Raw genomic sequence first — 17375 nt, forward strand, 5'->3', positions numbered from 1 at the left:
CAACCTTCAGAAAAAAGGTCATTATGCAATACAAGACATTTAACAATGGTAACAAGTAAATAAAGTAGTAATTGAATCGAATCGAGCACAAAAAAGGGAAAAGTAGAGCTGAGGAAATAGACTCCCGAAGGAAGTCGAAGCAGTGTTGATATTGCACATGAGTAGATTAACAGATGGATAGAGAGAAATAAAAGAGAGACAGATGGATAGATAGAGAATTTGAGAGATAGATGTTAGATGGATAGATAGATAGACAGATAGATAGGTAGATAGAGAATGAGAGAGACAGAGTAGATAGACAAATTAACAGATAGATATATCATGTAGTACCATAGATTGATTTATAACATAGATAGTGGATAGACAGATATGATAGATATAAGGATAGATATAATATGAAAAAAAAGTAATTATGTGTTTTATTTTTCAATATTTTAGCTATTATTCGTTTTCATTCATATAAACGATCATGTGCGATAAAGTAAAAACAAAAATCATGAAGCCAACGTATATAGTTCAGCGGAACAACCAAAATACAGAGACTGAAGCTTTTGGTCTATAAGCTCAGCTGCATTTGCACGTATGTTCTGCGGATATCTTTGGTGCGGACTTTTGGATCGCGCGCCCAGCTGATTATGTAAACAAACGTAGACGTAGACTCTTCACTAGTCGCTTTGTGGCTATTTTTCCGGAAAATGCCTTCGCCAGGGTGTAAAACGGAAACGCGCCTCCGGCGCAGGCCTATAATGGAGTTTGTACATCTGTCAACAAGACACAGGTCTCGACCTACAGTCCCTTTCATACTTCTCTGTGTAGTGTTTTTTACCATGCCATCAGATCTCCAGGCGGGTAATGTCCTTATCACCACAAGTCTGGGCGAAGGATCACATTATTTCGTTGGGAAGACGATCGGTAAATACCTCGTGAAACATGGACACAACGTCACGGTTCTTGTCAGCAAAGCGTATGCGTACAGGGCTGATGATATTGAAGACTTGGAATTGAACTTCATCGTGTTTGAACAGACAGCCGAACAAATCGCCTCTGTTAAAGAGAGGCATTTGGCCTTCTCAAAGGTAGGTTAATCGATAAGTACACTTTTAATTTCAGTTAATGTCGGTGCAATTGATCCATCGTTTTGTAACATATATGTAAGTCAAGGAACCAGGGGCGCGACTCTCAATGGTTGGCCTACTATAGGGAAGGGTGTGCAGACAACATTTTTTTGGCTAAAAATGATAGCGGGAGATTTTTTTAAAAAGTACAATAGCTGTATTGTACATTTTTTTAATGTCAATTCCACATGCATGCACAAGAAACCCCCCCTCCCCCAAAAAAAAAAAAAAAAAAAAAAAAAAAAGATTTACTAGTATAAAACCACGTCTACCTCCACGGTTGCTGCTATAACAGATGGCTGATCTGCATATATCTTTTTTCGGATGTAAATCTAATATTTAATTTTTCAGCACACCTATTCAACCAGTTATGCTTGTATTATTATAGTTTCACTGTTGAAATAAAGAAAATATACAAATTCTCTCCACTCTGCGGTTATGCTTGCTAACATCGGTTAATGCTAACAAGTGTTATAATTTTGCCATTGTAAATAAAAAAGGTCATATCTCCCGGAGTATCCCTTCAAAGAATTTAAAATGTTTCCAACATTGAGTTGAAAGTTCATTCAATTTGAAATGCATCTTCGCTCAGCAAACACAAAACGTACTTTATTTGACGTTCAAAATTAGAACGTCCTTTAAACAATTCTTTTTAACATTATCAAACTTAAATCTCCCTATATTATACATCTACAATTAACTTATGAAGCATTTTTGTCTCACCTGCATAGCAGAGTGAGATATAGGCGCCGCTTTTCCGACGGCGGCGGTGGCGGCGGCGGCGTCAACACCAAATCTTAACCGAATGTTAAGTTTTTGAAATGACAATTAACATAACTTAGAAAGTAGGACCCTATATGGACCTAGTTCATGAAATTTGGCCATAAGGTTAATCAAGTATTACTGAACATCCTGCCTGAGTTTCATGTCACATGACCAAGGTCAAAGGTCATTTAGGATCAATGAACTTAGACCATGTTTGGGGAATCAACATCAAAATCTTAACCTAAGGTTAAGTTTTTGAAAAGTCATCATAACTTAGAAAATATATAGACCTAGTTCATGAAACTTGGACATAAGGTTAATCAAGTATCACTAAAGATCCTGCACGAGTTTCACGTCACATGACCAAGGTCAAAGGTCATTTAGGGTCAAGGAACTTTGGCCAAATTGGGGGTATTTGTTGAATTACCATCATAACTTTGAAAGTTTATTGGTCTAGTTCATGAAACTTGGACATAAGAGTAATCAAGTATCACTGAACATCCTGTGCGAGTTTTAGATCACATGTTCAAGGTCAAAGGTCATGTAAGGTCAATGAAATTTGGCCATGTTGGGGGTATTTGTTGAATTACCATCATATCTCTGTAAGTGTATTGGTCTAGTTCATAAAACGTGTACATAAGAGTAACCAAGTATCACTGAACATCTTGTGCAAGTTATAGTAGTTTTCAAAGTCAGCACTGCTGCTATATTGAATCGCGTGATGCAGGTGAGACCGCCAGAGGCATTCCACTTGTTTATTTATTGAGTCTGTGATGTGATCGGGATCTTTTATATAATGCCAATATTGCTTATGTTCTGGTATCTTGAAAAATGCAAAACTTCATGAATAACATTATTTATTTTATAGCCGAGTTGATGACATTTTCATTATAAATCATGCCTGTTTGTTTTTTCTTCAATGGTAATCGAAGTTCTTATCAGAAATAAGTAAACTTAATGTTGAAGTTGATGTACAATAATATGTTGTTTAAACTATGATAAAATTATTTATTGGGGAAACCTGGATTAGTATGTTGGTGTCATGCTAGCTCAAATTATCTATTTTTCAGTTTAAGATACTTGAAAGTGAAACTTAGTTTAAAATTATAAAATCTATCCATAATTACTACAATTTAACGATGAATTGAAACATTTTCTTGTACTTGTAGTTATTAATAATAATAATAACAATAATATATATGTATGCGGTTTGACTGTTCTCACTTTTCAGTATTGGCAGTAGAAATCTAAGGATGTTTATAATTGACTTATCTTTATTTTTACCTCTTCTTAGAACGCATTAGAGCCGAATAATGTTGCTTACTTGCTCAAAATGATGAAAACAGCTCGTCAAGGGGTTGCCGATGACTGTGATGAGCTCTTGGGGCGAAACCCCGACGTCATGCACCAAATCGAGTCGGGAAACTTCGACGTGGTCGTCTACGATATGATCTGGTTGTGCAGTCTGCTTTTGGCAATGAAAATAAACGCAACAGCGGTCTTATCGTCCCCGATGTCCCTGCCTGTGTTCACCGCCTATGCTCATAATCCAGTGAATTTAGCGTACGTTCCATACTTTATGACCGGTTATACGAGCTCAATGTCCTTTTTGCAGGTAGTGTTTCAGCGTCCCATAATTCATAATCAATATAATTGTCTTCGTTGTTGATTTTGGTCATAGTATTAATTTACAACATTATATCCACAGCAGGTGGAAGCGCCGTGGTGTAGCGGTTCTGACTCTCGCCTTGTAATCAGAGGGTCGTGTGTTCGAATCCCACCATGGCCTAGCGTCCTTTGGGAAGGCGTCAATCCACAGTTTGCCATTCTCACCCAGGTGCTAATTGGGTACCGGTAGGAAACAACCGTCATTGTGGTTGGTTTAGCAGGCTGCTTGAAATGCTATGAATCCAGTAACCGGGTAAAAATAATTGTGAAGCGCTTCGAACAGTCGTAGATTGATAAAGTGCTATATAGAGGCCACTTATTATTATCATGTGACACAGCGTGTTCACAGTGTGGAACGCAAACTGAAATTGCCTTCACACTGTTAAATTTGAGTATTTCAACAGTGTGAATCACTCATTCACATAGTCGACCGTGTAAACAAGGTGTAAACAATCACACTTTCGAGGTGTCCACAGTGTGTAAATATCTTCACACTGTTGAATTCGAGCATTCTAACAGTATTTATATGTGGAGCGTTGTGGCCCAGTGGATTAGTCTTCGGACTTTGAAACAGAGGGTCGTGGGTTCGAATCCCAGCCATGGCGTAATTTCCTTCAGCAAGAAACTGATCCACAATGTGCTGCACTCAACCCAGATGAGGTAAATGGGTACCGGTATAGGAAGTAATTCCTTAAAAAGCTGTGTGCGCTCTGAACGCCTAGCTTAGCCGGGTTATATAGGAGCGCCTTGAGCACCTAACAAGGTGGATATGTGCGCAATATAAATACCCTATATTATTATTATTATTATATATTGATTTATTTATTTCAGTTTTCTTTTACCATGGTAGCCCCTTCAGTTACGAAAACTGATTAACAAGAGGGCACTGGGAATGATAAAAGACATAAAAACATACAAAGATAAATCAATAACAATAAATAGTCAAATACATCGTACCAATAAGAATATTTAACATTACAGTTTTTCAGAGCTTTAATAATAGAATACATAATGTAATCATATTAACGATGTAATAAAAAATATGAATAATATTTTCAAATAATTCACTAGGTAAACACAATGTGAGAACACACTGTGATCACACTGTGTTCTTTCCAACAGGCATGTTGTGGAAAAAAAAAACTGAAAGCTAAAGTACTTCAGTGACAATTCTTTCATATCTCATGATGATAACCATCCGCGGTCCCACATGGGAACCGTGATTTTTTTTAATGGAACAAAGAAATTGGAGGAGAAACGAAAACTAAGACAGAGGAAACGGGAGAAAACAAGGGAAAGAGTATGAAGAATAGAGGTGTTGCCTTAGGCATCCCTCCATTCCCTTGATTAATAACTTATTTTGCAATATTCAAATCGATGACTTTGCTTCAATCTTGTAAGCCGCTGTTTTTAGTTTCTTTTACTATTTTTTTTCTCGAATTAATGACATTTTTACTTTGCTTTATGATTATCTTTGCTTTACAGATCTGTTTTGTATTGTTTTGAAATTTGGAAATCAATAGATACATTTAAAAAAGAAATAGAAATGTTGGCCGTTTCATTTTAAAATATTATGACGTCACAACTAGGTCATCTGTCCCGCCCCCATAAAAATAAGGAAACAAATAACAATAGTACTTTTTATATTATTATCATTATTCATACAGCGTGTTAACAACGTAATATTGAACCAAGGATTTTCCCCGATGTTTGAGTACATGAACCAACCATTCAACGAACTTAGAGAGCGCCACAAGATCAGACCGGATTTAACCGGTTCGGTTTCAGAACTGGTGGGGATCTACACCGATTTATTCTTATTCAATCTCGATTTTGCCGTCGAGTTCCCTCTCCCGCTTCTCCCGAATATTATCCCGATAGGAGGCATCACAGCCAGACCGGTGTCACCGTTACCAAGTGTAAGCTTTCATAAAGAGAAATTTGCTATCAGAAGAGGGTGAGGTGTGTTGAGATTAGTTCGAAGATGATTGCCAAAATCAGTCTGAAATGACATCGCCACGCAATAGTCTAAAATTTCTCAATAATTCCGTATCGAATGCGGTATGACGAACTAAACGAACAATGCAGCCTGACTTATTTGATTTGGGTTTATCCCTTGGCCATGTTGGCGGTTTAAATGTAAAACTTCATAGATTGTTTTTAACTTTTTTTATATTCGATTTGACTGTCTTGCATCCTCAGTCTAAAATAAAAGATTTATTTAGAAATGAAAGACAATTTTAAAAACACCTTTTTTAAATCATTTATTTATGGTGTTCTATTTATAAAGTTGCCTTGCTTGTCTGATCAGTTGAAAAGGTTCAGAAACAGTTCGCCTATATGCATTTTTGTCAGGAGCCATAGGCGGCGGAAGCGGGGGGGGGGGGGACGGGGGGACGGACCCCCCTAAAAATTTTGTTGATAACCCTTTTTTTTTTTTTCTTTCTTTCTTTTTTGCTTGTCAATTTTTTTTTCCTACGTCCCCCCTAACATTTTTGGTTGATAAACTTTTTTTTTTTTGCTTGTCAAAATTTTTTTGTGGTCCCACCTAAAATTTTTGGCTTCCGCCGCCAATGTCAGGAGCACGTTATTGTACTTTTATCACGAAGAGTTCGATTTGAGATATGTAAGCTTGTCATATTTATCTATTGGCCTATTGTATAACATGGTTAAAATCGTAAATTTACTCATCATTCTATAATAATAGGAAAAGAGGTAGATCAAAATGGAATCGGTGTAAGACTCATCACACTTCATTGTTCTTTTTGTTACTTTTTCTTCGGTTAAGGAAAAGTTCTTCCAATACATTTTAGACAATATGATTATGAAATAGCTCATCGGCAACGAGCATGGGTATATCTTATAACAGGTGTTACATTAAAACATATCCAAAGACGACACTATTTTCTTTTTAATTTCAATGATGCTTTTTATCAGACTAATAATCTTAAATGAAAACGAAAAAGCAGTGAGTCCGGAGGAAAGAGATAGAAATTTCATCGATTTGTTTCCCCTATCAATGATTTGCTTTGTTTTTGCTAGGACTTGGAAGCATTCATGCAGTCTTCTGGCGATGAGGGCGTCATCTTGTTCACCCTGGGCACTTACGTGTCGCACATCAAATCGGAGTTCCTTGAGCCGTTCGCAGAGGCCTTTGAACGATATCTGCAACAGAAGGTCCTGTGGCAATTCGCAGGTGAACCTAGGTTTAAGGTACCTCCGAACGTCAAGACGATGCCATGGCTGCCACAAAATGATATTTTAGGTAAGGGATCGATCTGTAGGCCTGAAGGTGATTGGTCTTCGGTATCTTCTTTAATTGAAGCAATTCAGTAACTTAGCTTGATGCAGGTTGTTTCAAGGGTACGTCAGTAGAATTGTGCACAGAGACTCCAACTCTCCCGCTTTCGGCGGGAGATCTCCCGCCGAAAGCCCTTTTTCGCAAAATCTCCCGTTCTCCCGCTTGAGATTTTATATCTCCCGCCCAGGCCCTGTGTCTCCCACATAAGATGGTTTTTCTCCCGCTTTAAATGATCTTTCTCCCGCCCAAACACCTTTTTAAAAACCGAAATTAAATTTTCATATCCAAGCCGCGCGATCTCGCCCATTGGCGCGCCCCGCTATATGGCGTTTGGAGCAATCTTACTCAAGAGATCATCAAGTATTGAGACAAGATGGATGGAAATGTCAGTTTCAAGGCCGTGATGTAGTATGTCTTCACTGGTTGATACGGATAAAGTTATCACCAAAACGTATGATTTTGTAGATGCTTATCAATTTTATATGCATGCATGAATATGATATATATGAAAAATTTTATTAAGTTTTGTCTAGCCAAAATGTATGATTTGATTCATTCAATTGTTATTTACTTGGTACCCTCCCAAGTCGTACAGATGGGTGGGGGGGGGGCAAAAAAGTCACGACCAAGAAAAAAAAGAGAGAAAAGGAAATACAGTAGGGTGAAAACTGAAATTATCATTTTTTAATATGTCGAAATCTATAACAAAATTGGATTTCTGTAATAATACATCAACATTTTCGCTCGCTCGCAAGTGTTTACCAATTTGACGCGATATGCCAGAGCCCTTTCGAAATTTTTAGCTCATTACGCCACTGGTCCCATCATATTAAAAAAATAGCCCGAGATAGCATAAGAGAGCATCTATCTAGAACCCTAGAGCTTCCTGGACCCTTTTAGTGGGCCCAGGATCCCGACCGCAAGGGACTTCGCGCTCGTGATGTGCGCAAACGTACATCAAATTAGAGTCTCCAGTTTGCTAGGGGATCCAGGTGGGAGAATCTCCAGATCAGAACGTGTTTGGGGTTGGAGTCTCTGCGTGCATTTGATATGAATATATACATTTTAAAGTTTTTACATTACATTTAGATTTTACAACAGCTTCTGAAAAATGTATATATATATATATATATAAAGGTTCAATACTTGCCAAAAATGTATTTCCTTCTTATAAAGGGTTTAGGTCAGTTTTTTTATGTTTTTTTTTTCTGAAACAGTATGTAACTATGTAAGTAAGTGTTGACTGAATAGCCCCACAAAAAAAATTAGAAATCACTTTTATGTGGTATAGGTGGTGCATACAGGCCGAGTTTGGTAGTCTCTGTGTTTCAGACTTGACAGGCGTATGTCGTCTAATAATCCACAATGTCGGAATAAAGTGTCGGTTATCAGGGAATGCTATATTAGTTTCTGCAGAAGATAAAGTCGATGCATATTTGTTGTTGCGTTTTTCTCTCTCTCGAAATATAAGTTGATCAAGTTTTTTTCTTCTATAGGCCATCCAAAAACACATCTCTTTATTTTCCACGGCGGCAACAACGGGTTTTACGAGACCATATACCACGGTGTTCCAGCCATTATCATACCTCTGACGGGAGATGCTATCGACCAGGGGGTACGACTGAAGCATCAGGGTTTCGGTATAGTCCTTGACAAGACCAGGGTGACTGTTGACTCCCTGGATGACGCCATTAAGACAATCTTAAGCAATAAAAGGTTAGTGTATATACCTGCATTTTCCTATTTTTAACCCCTTTCGAGAGAATTTTATTGATTGATTCTTTATTTCCATGCAAAAAATGGTCATACAACATAAAATATATTGACAATTTTTCACGGTAAAATAACAATAAGCAATCATTGCATATGGGAGGGGACAGTCATAAGCACAAAGGCTTGAAAAAAGACGCCCCTATTAACCAATGATTTATAGTATTTAGAAGATTTTTTAAATCATTTTTTTACATACGATTGAACTTGTTTAATTTTCAAATTTATCTATAATGGTTTTATTATCAGTACAAAAATTGAGTTGTTCAATGATTTCATTACCTGTGTGTATTATAAGTAGGCCTGTTTCGTTTGAATCCTCATCCCTCATTGGGATATTTATGTCAAATTTCTTACTCAAAATAACTTCAAAATGTCATTCGTATAATGCTCCACCAATTAATTTGATGGACTGGTTTTTAAAACGTGTTTGCCAGAATATTCGTTGCAAGAGAACATTTTGTATTATGTCTCATTTAATCACAATTCCTTTCAGTGATTCATTGAATTTGCATGCAGAAAAAATCCATTAATTTTATGTGATTAAAAAAAAGGTTTCAATACAAAATGGAGGTCATTTTGTTCCAGGAAAAATTTGACAAGCAAAAAAAAACAGTCCTAACTTGCGTATGCGTGACATAAACACCTAAAAATATACAGTGCGTCCCAGAAAAAACGAAACCGAGATTTAGCGATGATTTATCATACCTTAATCATAAATAAAATAGACAAATGACCTACCAATGTAAAGCTTAGAATCTCTTCTTTCATCTGGTATTACTTAGATTATTCCTCATTCACGCATGATTGAGCAAAAACAATTCGAAGAAAGGATGCCAAAAACTCATTTGGCGGGGGTATCTGAATTTCAAAAAGAAAATCACATGACTAGAAATTTCAATATCTCCTTTTTTCTTTGATACCTAAATCACAGAAAATGGTCAAGTAGTAAAAGAATTATGATCCCTCGAAACAATGCTTGCATTTCCATAATTTCATTCAATAAACGTGTTTTCACCGGGGTCCACAGAAGCTATAGCAATGTCACAAAAGACTTAATGCATGGCTGATCGTCAACAAAACGGAGTGTCGAGTGAGTTTGCACGCTATAGCCTGTAATACCCCCATCTCACCAGGAAGGCGATCGTGGCGACCATGGCGATCTGTGTAAATCCCGCAAATCGTAGCAGAATCTTCCTCGAATTCTATTTTTAGCCTGCGAGACGATTGCACTGCAACTTCTATGCGACCGACCTGCGCTGAAGGCGGTGGTAATACGCTGAAAGTACGACGATGCCACTTTCTTGCGAAGATTCGAGGCAGATGTGATGCGCTGCTTCTGCGATCAAAGCGATCGTACAACGAGGCTCATACGCTAATTAGGACCTCGGTACGGTGGTGCTACGAATGAAGCGATTATGTTACGTTCATGATGGGCTCTTGAAACGATTTCAAGCAATCGGCATACTAATCGCGGCACATGACACATTTTTCAGTCGATTGCCAACCTCCGACCAACATGGATGTCCAGAATTTGGTTGGACTTATACATCTTGGCATTCTAAAAGAACATCACATCAGTTAAAAGTTGATTGCGAGGACAGGAGAAGGAGGAGGCCAAAAAGATACAGGGTCCGATCCTGGCTGTCACCTAAGTCATAATATACAATATTTTTAAAATTTCATTCAAAAGATGTCGATGAGCCTAATAGTTAATATGAGGGATGCATCCAGAATTTCATAAAAGAGCATAAAAATCTTTGATATGTAGTGGTTTTCTTTTCATCAAACACTGATTTCAACATGATCAGAGCTTGATCACTTTATTTTACATTGATCATGCAAAGACAGCTGATTTACAACTTAATTATTTCTTTTCATGGAGCACCTCTCAGTTAGACTATTCAACTTGATTCTCCTGTCTATCTCTAAGCGGATGTTTTTCTCACTTAGCAACGACTAGCCAATCAGATTTAAGCTGAGAGCAACCTCATGGTTAATTTTTACACTCCAACACACGCGGTAGAAAGTCTTCACCTAGTAAGGACATGTACAATTTCTGCTAGTCATTTTTCTTTGCAACACAACAAATAGCTCTTACTTTGGATTTATTTTTCATCATCAGGATTTCAAGTTCTTCATTTTCCATCCTTTTGATTTTGGACATATGTAAATATATATTCATCGCTTGTGTTATCCAAGTGGACAGCGTGTAATATTTCTAGGAGAACATCTCGTGTCACGATTACCCTATTCGCGACGCGTTTCGCTGAGGCCTCACGTGCGCGGTCGTTCTTCATCGCGACATCGTTCTTCATTCGCATTTATCTTGTTTATGGACATCGCATTAAAGGATCCCGATGAATTAATCGCCACTTGATTTTCTACATTTTTGCCTTCGCATAGAGGACCTCAGTGCTGGTGAGTCAATCAGATATTTTTATGTTAAGAAAGTTCTCATTTCTTACAGATATTCTGTTTATTTTTTTCCACAAAAGTTTGTCACTCAAAAATATTTGGTAAATTCCTTTCAAATTTGCTGACAAGAAGTAGTCTACTGATGTGAGAGCACTCATAAAAAGGGAGGGGGGCACAATGCCAGAATCTCCCTAAAGATTGCCTTTCCCAATCAATACATTAGTGATCGAATCATTAACAAAATTTGATGTTGTCTACTGTCACTGTGGTTAGAATTCAATTTATTTTCAAAACATAATCAATTTATTTATTTCTGCAGAGGTAACCCATTTCGTCATCAAGACATGTGAGCGTCTTTTTTCTCTTTCCAGCTGGCTCAGCAGTAAGATTTTCATCCTCCTCCTGTACCCCCTCCTCTTCCTCCTCTATCTCCTCCTCCTCTACCACCACCATAACCCCTTGATCTTCCTCTTCGACCGCCGGCCTAAGAGGGGTAGCTTGGGCAGCTTTCCCTTTTCTGGTCCTTTTTCTGGGAGGTATGTTTGAAAACGCCGTGGTATCGCCTCGTAATCTGTTGCAAATATGATAATCCGCCACCATCGGCACGGCGCTTTATAGCAGCGCGAACGGTTGTTGCGCAATCGCTGCCCAGTCATCAGCGGCGCAGCAAAAGCGCAACGCGAACGCCTGTAGCGGGCTGAGAACGTGTGCCACATGCCACCCAAAGAAGGAAGCGTCGTGGTGGAAGCTGTGTGAAGCGTGTCGAGCGCAAGGCAGTCGCCTTGTAAACGGAAGCAGCGTAGCAGAATTGTCTTGGGAACGGGCCTGAAAACCACGGGCGATCGGTGCCGCTTTTAATGCGCTTATACTACGCTTTATGCGTTGGGGCTCCGTTACAGCTACGAATATGTCGTTTGTAATACGCTCATGACTCGATTGTGATGCGCTTTAGTACCTCCGCGATCTCGCTACGTAAGTTTTGAACATGTTCAAAATTTTGTGGCGACCAGGAAGATGGTGGCGATCCTTGCCGCTTCAGAAAAGATCAAGGTACGACGGAGAAGATTGAAAAGATCAAGGCACGATCAAGCTACGTTATACCACGCTTTGTCGATTTTTGACGATCGCAGTGGACTCGCCATCTAGTGAGATGGGGGTATTAAACCTCTTCATTTTATGAAATTATTGAAATTCAAGCCTTATTTCAAACATGGTTCATGTTTCAAATAACCAGAACTTTGTTATTTCTTGACCATTTTCTATAATTGAGGTATCAAATTAAAGAGCAGATATTGAACTTTTTTAAAATGTGGTTTTCTTTTTAAAACCCAGATACGGCCCGCCAAGTGACTTTTTGGTATCCCCTTTTCAAATTGCTTTTGCTCACTCATGCGTGAATGAGAAATAATCTAAGTAATTTCAGAAGAAAGAAGAGATTCTAAGCTTTAAAATGGTAGGTCATTTGTCTACTGTATTTGCGATTAAGTTATGATAAATCATCGATAAATCTCGGTTTCGTTTTTTGTGGGACGCACTGTATATGGTTGTGCCTCTCAAAGGGGGGGGGGCACCGACCGGATGTGTCCCTATGGTTCCGCCACTAGCATACGTCTATGATGGTCTATCTGTAACATATTGAAATTGAAAAGGTTTTATTATTATTGCACATTCGCAGCCAAAAAGATGAATTGAGTAAAACTTACAGGTATATCAGTACAAATGGTTTAAAACATCAAACATGCATAACTCGATATGGAGAGAGTACGTGCATAGTAAAATGAAAGTAAAAAGTCAAACATTTCCCAAACGAGATCAAAAGACTTCATGTAGTACAACGAAATGACTGATACAAAATAATAAGAGCGAAAATTGTCCTCAAAATCGATCAATGTCCTCCTGTTTATTGAGTGATCACATCAACATGATGCTGCCTAGCTGTCAGGCGACATAATTATAACGTAAAAATATATTGAATATTAATGTCAAAGATTGAAATAATTACAGATCGATCGGCTGTGAATAGTGACCAGCCGAACATTAGATTTAGATAAACCTTTTTAGCGTTTCATGAAAGGATTTGTCAGACGTTTTATCCGACAAGTCCCATTTTATCCGAGTTTCCATAGTAACAATGCTTCTTAGCCAATTACAATCAAGGAAATTTGTCAGATCTGACAACTTGTCGGCGAAAATGTTCATGAAACGCTCTCCTGGACTTACTTTTTTTTTTTTGTTAAAGTCAAAAAAAAAATTTCAAGGCTTTTGAGATTAAGAAGTTATAATTAGGATTAAATATAAATCTGATCTGGATTTATTTCGAATCATTCAAATTGAGCATATAATTTTCCTAAAAAGTGTAAAAAATAAAGATAAAATAAAAGGTCTAGGTAATGGCGTCTCCATAATTATTTAATGCAGTTATTCCAAGATGGCGAAGGTACTCTCATCTCGTCTGAGAAGCAGATCAATGCATCCAGGTGATCGCGCTGCATTCTGGGTCAATCACGTGATGAAACATGGGGGCGACTACATGAGAAGTCCACTCAAAGATCTCAACTTCATACAACGAAATCTGCTAGACGCCTTGGGGTTATTCCTTGTGGTTATATCAATAATTTTAGTGATTTTTTATAACTGTGTACGATGTTCATTTAGGCGCTGCAAGCGAATTTTCTTTAGTTCTAAACAAAAGAATGATTAATTTGTACAGGCGTGGTACTAGGGTATTTTGATGGCTAGGGTGGGGCAAGACCTATAGATTTTAACTTGATTGAAGTACAGGGAAAATTTAGACTTACTGACGCGACTTGTATCTTTAAACGCCCTTCTTTCTTCCTGGTCCTTTTGATGAATGTTGAAGGAGAAATCGAACCATGCGGTGTTTGTGGAAGAATGTCGTTTTATAAACAGATATTTTAAAAGAGAAAATGCGTGCCATAATATTATCAATAGACTCCTTCTTTTCTTCACTTCTGTTGTATTTCTCCTGTGTTCTGCATTATTGCAATGTTTTTTTTTTTACTTAAAAAAAAAGTTTTTATATAGTGTGAAATCGACACTTTATGTATTTTCTCACTTTAATCTTTGTTTCGTTATTCTTCTGTGTTAGTGCATTTTGTCACGCATCAAATATCATTGGATGGCAATTCAATTATAACTATAAGATTGTACAAAATGTCAATAAAATTGTCTTTCAATGTGATAGAAGAGGGAAACCTTGTGAAGAGAGCATTGCGGGGGGCAGGTTCCAGTGTGGTTAATTAGTTGGTAACTATTATCGTTTCTCTTTATCTACCCATGGACCTGATCTACCGCATTCATTGTTGTATTTTTTTATTTTCCCCCACATTAATGATAATCCGAAAATGCGGATTTGGGAGTTTCAATAAAGATTTAACTCAATTTTTTTCATTAGTGGAAACTATCATGAAGGGAGAGCCCTCAAATATTGAACTTCCCAAATCTTAAATTGACATTTTATATAAATGGTATTGTTTTTGCTCATCTAGAGAAATGTGTTCATAGAAACCATTTTAGAAGAAGTTCCTGTATTTCATGCTATTGCTTTACTTTGTCAAATGATTATTAAATGCTATTTTAGACATTTTATTTCAACTGTTCAAGATGTATAATATTATGTATATTTTGCGAAATGTGAAACAATTTTTTTTTAGTTCTTTACTGAAATGGACATGGTTACTGTGCATTAAGCATTGTGGTTTAATTAAAGTAATTTAAAAGTAATTGGCTGCTATTACTCAAGCATTTATTTTGCTCAAATAGTTTGCCACTGCATTTGTTTTTTACTACTTTGTCTTATCCTTAAATTGTATTCATGTCTAATTTTTTGTTATGACACTGTTAAAAATTTGTCACATTGCAATGTACTTTAATGTCATACTACGATTATGTTTATGTATTGTTAATTTATTTTGACTATACAATAAATGGCAAAAAGAAGCTGCTAAAAACTGCTTATCTAATAAAAGAGAGCCAATGGAGTAAATTAGAAAGTCAAAAAGGGGCCTAAGCTTTCGATCCTAGCAGAATCTTCGTCGGAGGCAAATAAATGCAGAAATACCTGCCAAAAAAAATTATGACGAGTAAAGCGTATTATAATCTAAGAGGTTTATAATAATGAACGGTTTCTTAAAGTTTAGAATGTGGAGAGATAATCAACTTTATGACCTTAATCTAAAGACACACTAAGAAATAGGGGTTCAAATAGCAGCACCACAGGGGGGGCTAGCGAATGATGGGTGCGATTACGAAGCACCAAATAGGGTGCAAAGATGAAATAGGGTGCAGAGATGGAATATGGTGCAGAGATGAAATATGGTGCAGAGATGAAATAGGGTGCAGAGATGAAATATGGTGCAGAGATGAAATATGGTTCAGAGATGAAATAGGGTGCAGAGATGAAATAGGGTGCAGAGATGAAATAGGGTGCAGAGATGAAATAGGGTGCAGAGATGAAATATGGTGCAGAGATGAAATATGGTGCAGAGATGAAATAGGGTGCAGAGATGAAATAGGGTGCAGAGATGAAATAGGGTGCAGAGATGAAATATGGTGCAGAGATGAAATAGGGTGCAGAGATGAAATAGGGTGCAGAGATGAAATAGGGTGCAGAGATGAAATATGGTGCAGAGATGAAATAGGGTGCAGAGATGAAATAGGGTGCAGACTGAGATAAACCATGAAAATAAAGGTTCAGATTTGAACCTTTTTTATGTCAAGTATTATGCACCTTAAAAGGTTAAGAGTTGCACTTTTTATGGTGCAAACGAGCATTTCTTGGTGCAAGTAATGATAACAGGTGCATTTTTGCACCTTAGGACCCAAGCTTACTGACCCAAAAGGTTGGTACAAATGTTTCATGTAGGGTTCACAAATTAGTAGTGTGTAAATAGACATATTCTTAAAAGTGATATTCATATTGTAAAAAAAAAAAATAGGACATGCAGAAGAAATAAATAAAACACTTAAAGGAATGTTCCAGGCTGAAGATATTTATATTTCAATAAATAGAGTATAATTCACAGAGCAAAATGCTGAAAACTTGTTCGAAATCGGATAAAAAATAACGAAGTTATTGAATTTAAAGATTTGCCTTATTCTTGTGAAACAGTTTTATGAATATTCATTAGGTGGGCTGATGGTGTCATATCCCAGCTTGTTCTTTTGTATATTATAAAATTAGGTTTATCAAAAAAATTCTTCCAAGAACTAAAACAGTTGGATTGACAACTGATTATTGCTGCAACTTATTTCATTATAATGAAATTAATAGTAAATTATCATTTACACATGTACGAAAAAATGAAACAATATTATGATTTTATGTAATAACATATTAAGAAAGAGGAAAGTGGGGATGTGACATCATCAGCCTACCTAATGAATATTTATGTCGACGTGCATAAAAAATTTTCACAACTTTAAAATTCAATATCTTCGTTATTTGTTATCCGACTTTAAAGATTTTTTTAGCATATTGCTTGTGAATACTGTACAGTGCGTATCAAAAAAAGATTACACTTTGTAAAAATCCTGTAAAATTATGCATTTGTAATATCCTGAGGATTTTTCCACATTTTAACATTGGTACAGATTCATTTAAGCAAATGACGATATAACTGTCGAAAAATATTTCCGCTTGAGTGAGCACCACTTACTTTTGAAAAGTTAGTGAAAAATGATTTGCGCAGAACTTTGAAATAGTTATGCGAATAAAAGTAGACCTTAATCATAAACAACACGTGGGATTTAGCTAGTAAAATTGATTTGAAGATATCTTTTACCTTTTTCAAACTTGTTTCCTTGCCCAAAACGCTTCGAAGAGTGCATTGCGCCCCACCCCACTCCCCAACACACAGAGGCCATCGTGACGATATTTGCTTTACACTGAGCTGTGATTTACATGAAATGGCTTAGGCTTGATTTTCATTTTGTTGATCATTGTCAAGCTTGGAAAAAGTGTGGAGAAACAAATATTAAATGAAAAATAAAATGAAAACCCACTTTAAATGGTAAAAACTTAGTGAAAAAATGCTGGAGATGTCTGATATAAACTTTTGTTCAGATTTAGTTATGTCCTCAGATCCAGCTGGCACAAAAAGGGTAAAGTTTGTGCTTACTAAGTGTTGAAATGTCAATTTGGGTGGCAAAATTGTTACAAAATGCTCGAATGTATCCGTTTTATTTCAGTTGACTAAGGATGCAAGGGAAATGAATGAGAAATGTTTCGCATGGTACGTTTGATTTCGCTCTTTCCCCTTGACACAGCGTGAAAACGAGCATTTCTGCGCAAACAGAATTCTACGAGCTTTACAAAA

General features: G+C 37.0%; 1 protein-coding gene across 1 annotated transcript; it reads left to right on the top strand.

Annotated features, from left to right (window-relative positions):
- The first annotated feature begins 741 nt into the window (after positions 1–741).
- On the top strand, positions 742–15123 carry LOC129266721 (UDP-glucuronosyltransferase 2C1-like). Its single transcript, XM_054904539.2, has 6 exons — positions 742–1076; positions 3175–3495; positions 5216–5467; positions 6591–6813; positions 8346–8565; positions 13456–15123. The coding sequence occupies exons 1-6, from the start codon at positions 747–749 to the stop codon at positions 13736–13738; spliced, it is 1629 nt and encodes a 542-aa protein (XP_054760514.2). The 5' UTR covers positions 742–746; the 3' UTR covers positions 13739–15123.
- The last annotated feature ends 2252 nt before the right edge of the window (positions 15124–17375 follow it).

The sequence above is a fragment of the Lytechinus pictus genome, chromosome 8, assembly GCF_037042905.1.
Source record: "Lytechinus pictus isolate F3 Inbred chromosome 8, Lp3.0, whole genome shotgun sequence".
Lineage (NCBI taxonomy): Eukaryota > Metazoa > Echinodermata > Echinoidea > Temnopleuroida > Toxopneustidae > Lytechinus > Lytechinus pictus.

Excerpts from the sequence above, each read along its gene's own strand:
- LOC129266721 (XM_054904539.2), top strand. The coding sequence starts at position 747 with ATGGAGTTTGTACATCTGTCAACAAGACACAGGTCTCGACCTACAGTC. Across the intron at positions 1,077-3,174 it reads GGCATTTGGCCTTCTCAAAG|AACGCATTAGAGCCGAATAA; the intron begins GTAGGTTAATCG and ends ACCTCTTCTTAG. Across the intron at positions 6,814-8,345 it reads GCCACAAAATGATATTTTAG|GCCATCCAAAAACACATCTC; the intron begins GTAAGGGATCGA and ends TTTCTTCTATAG.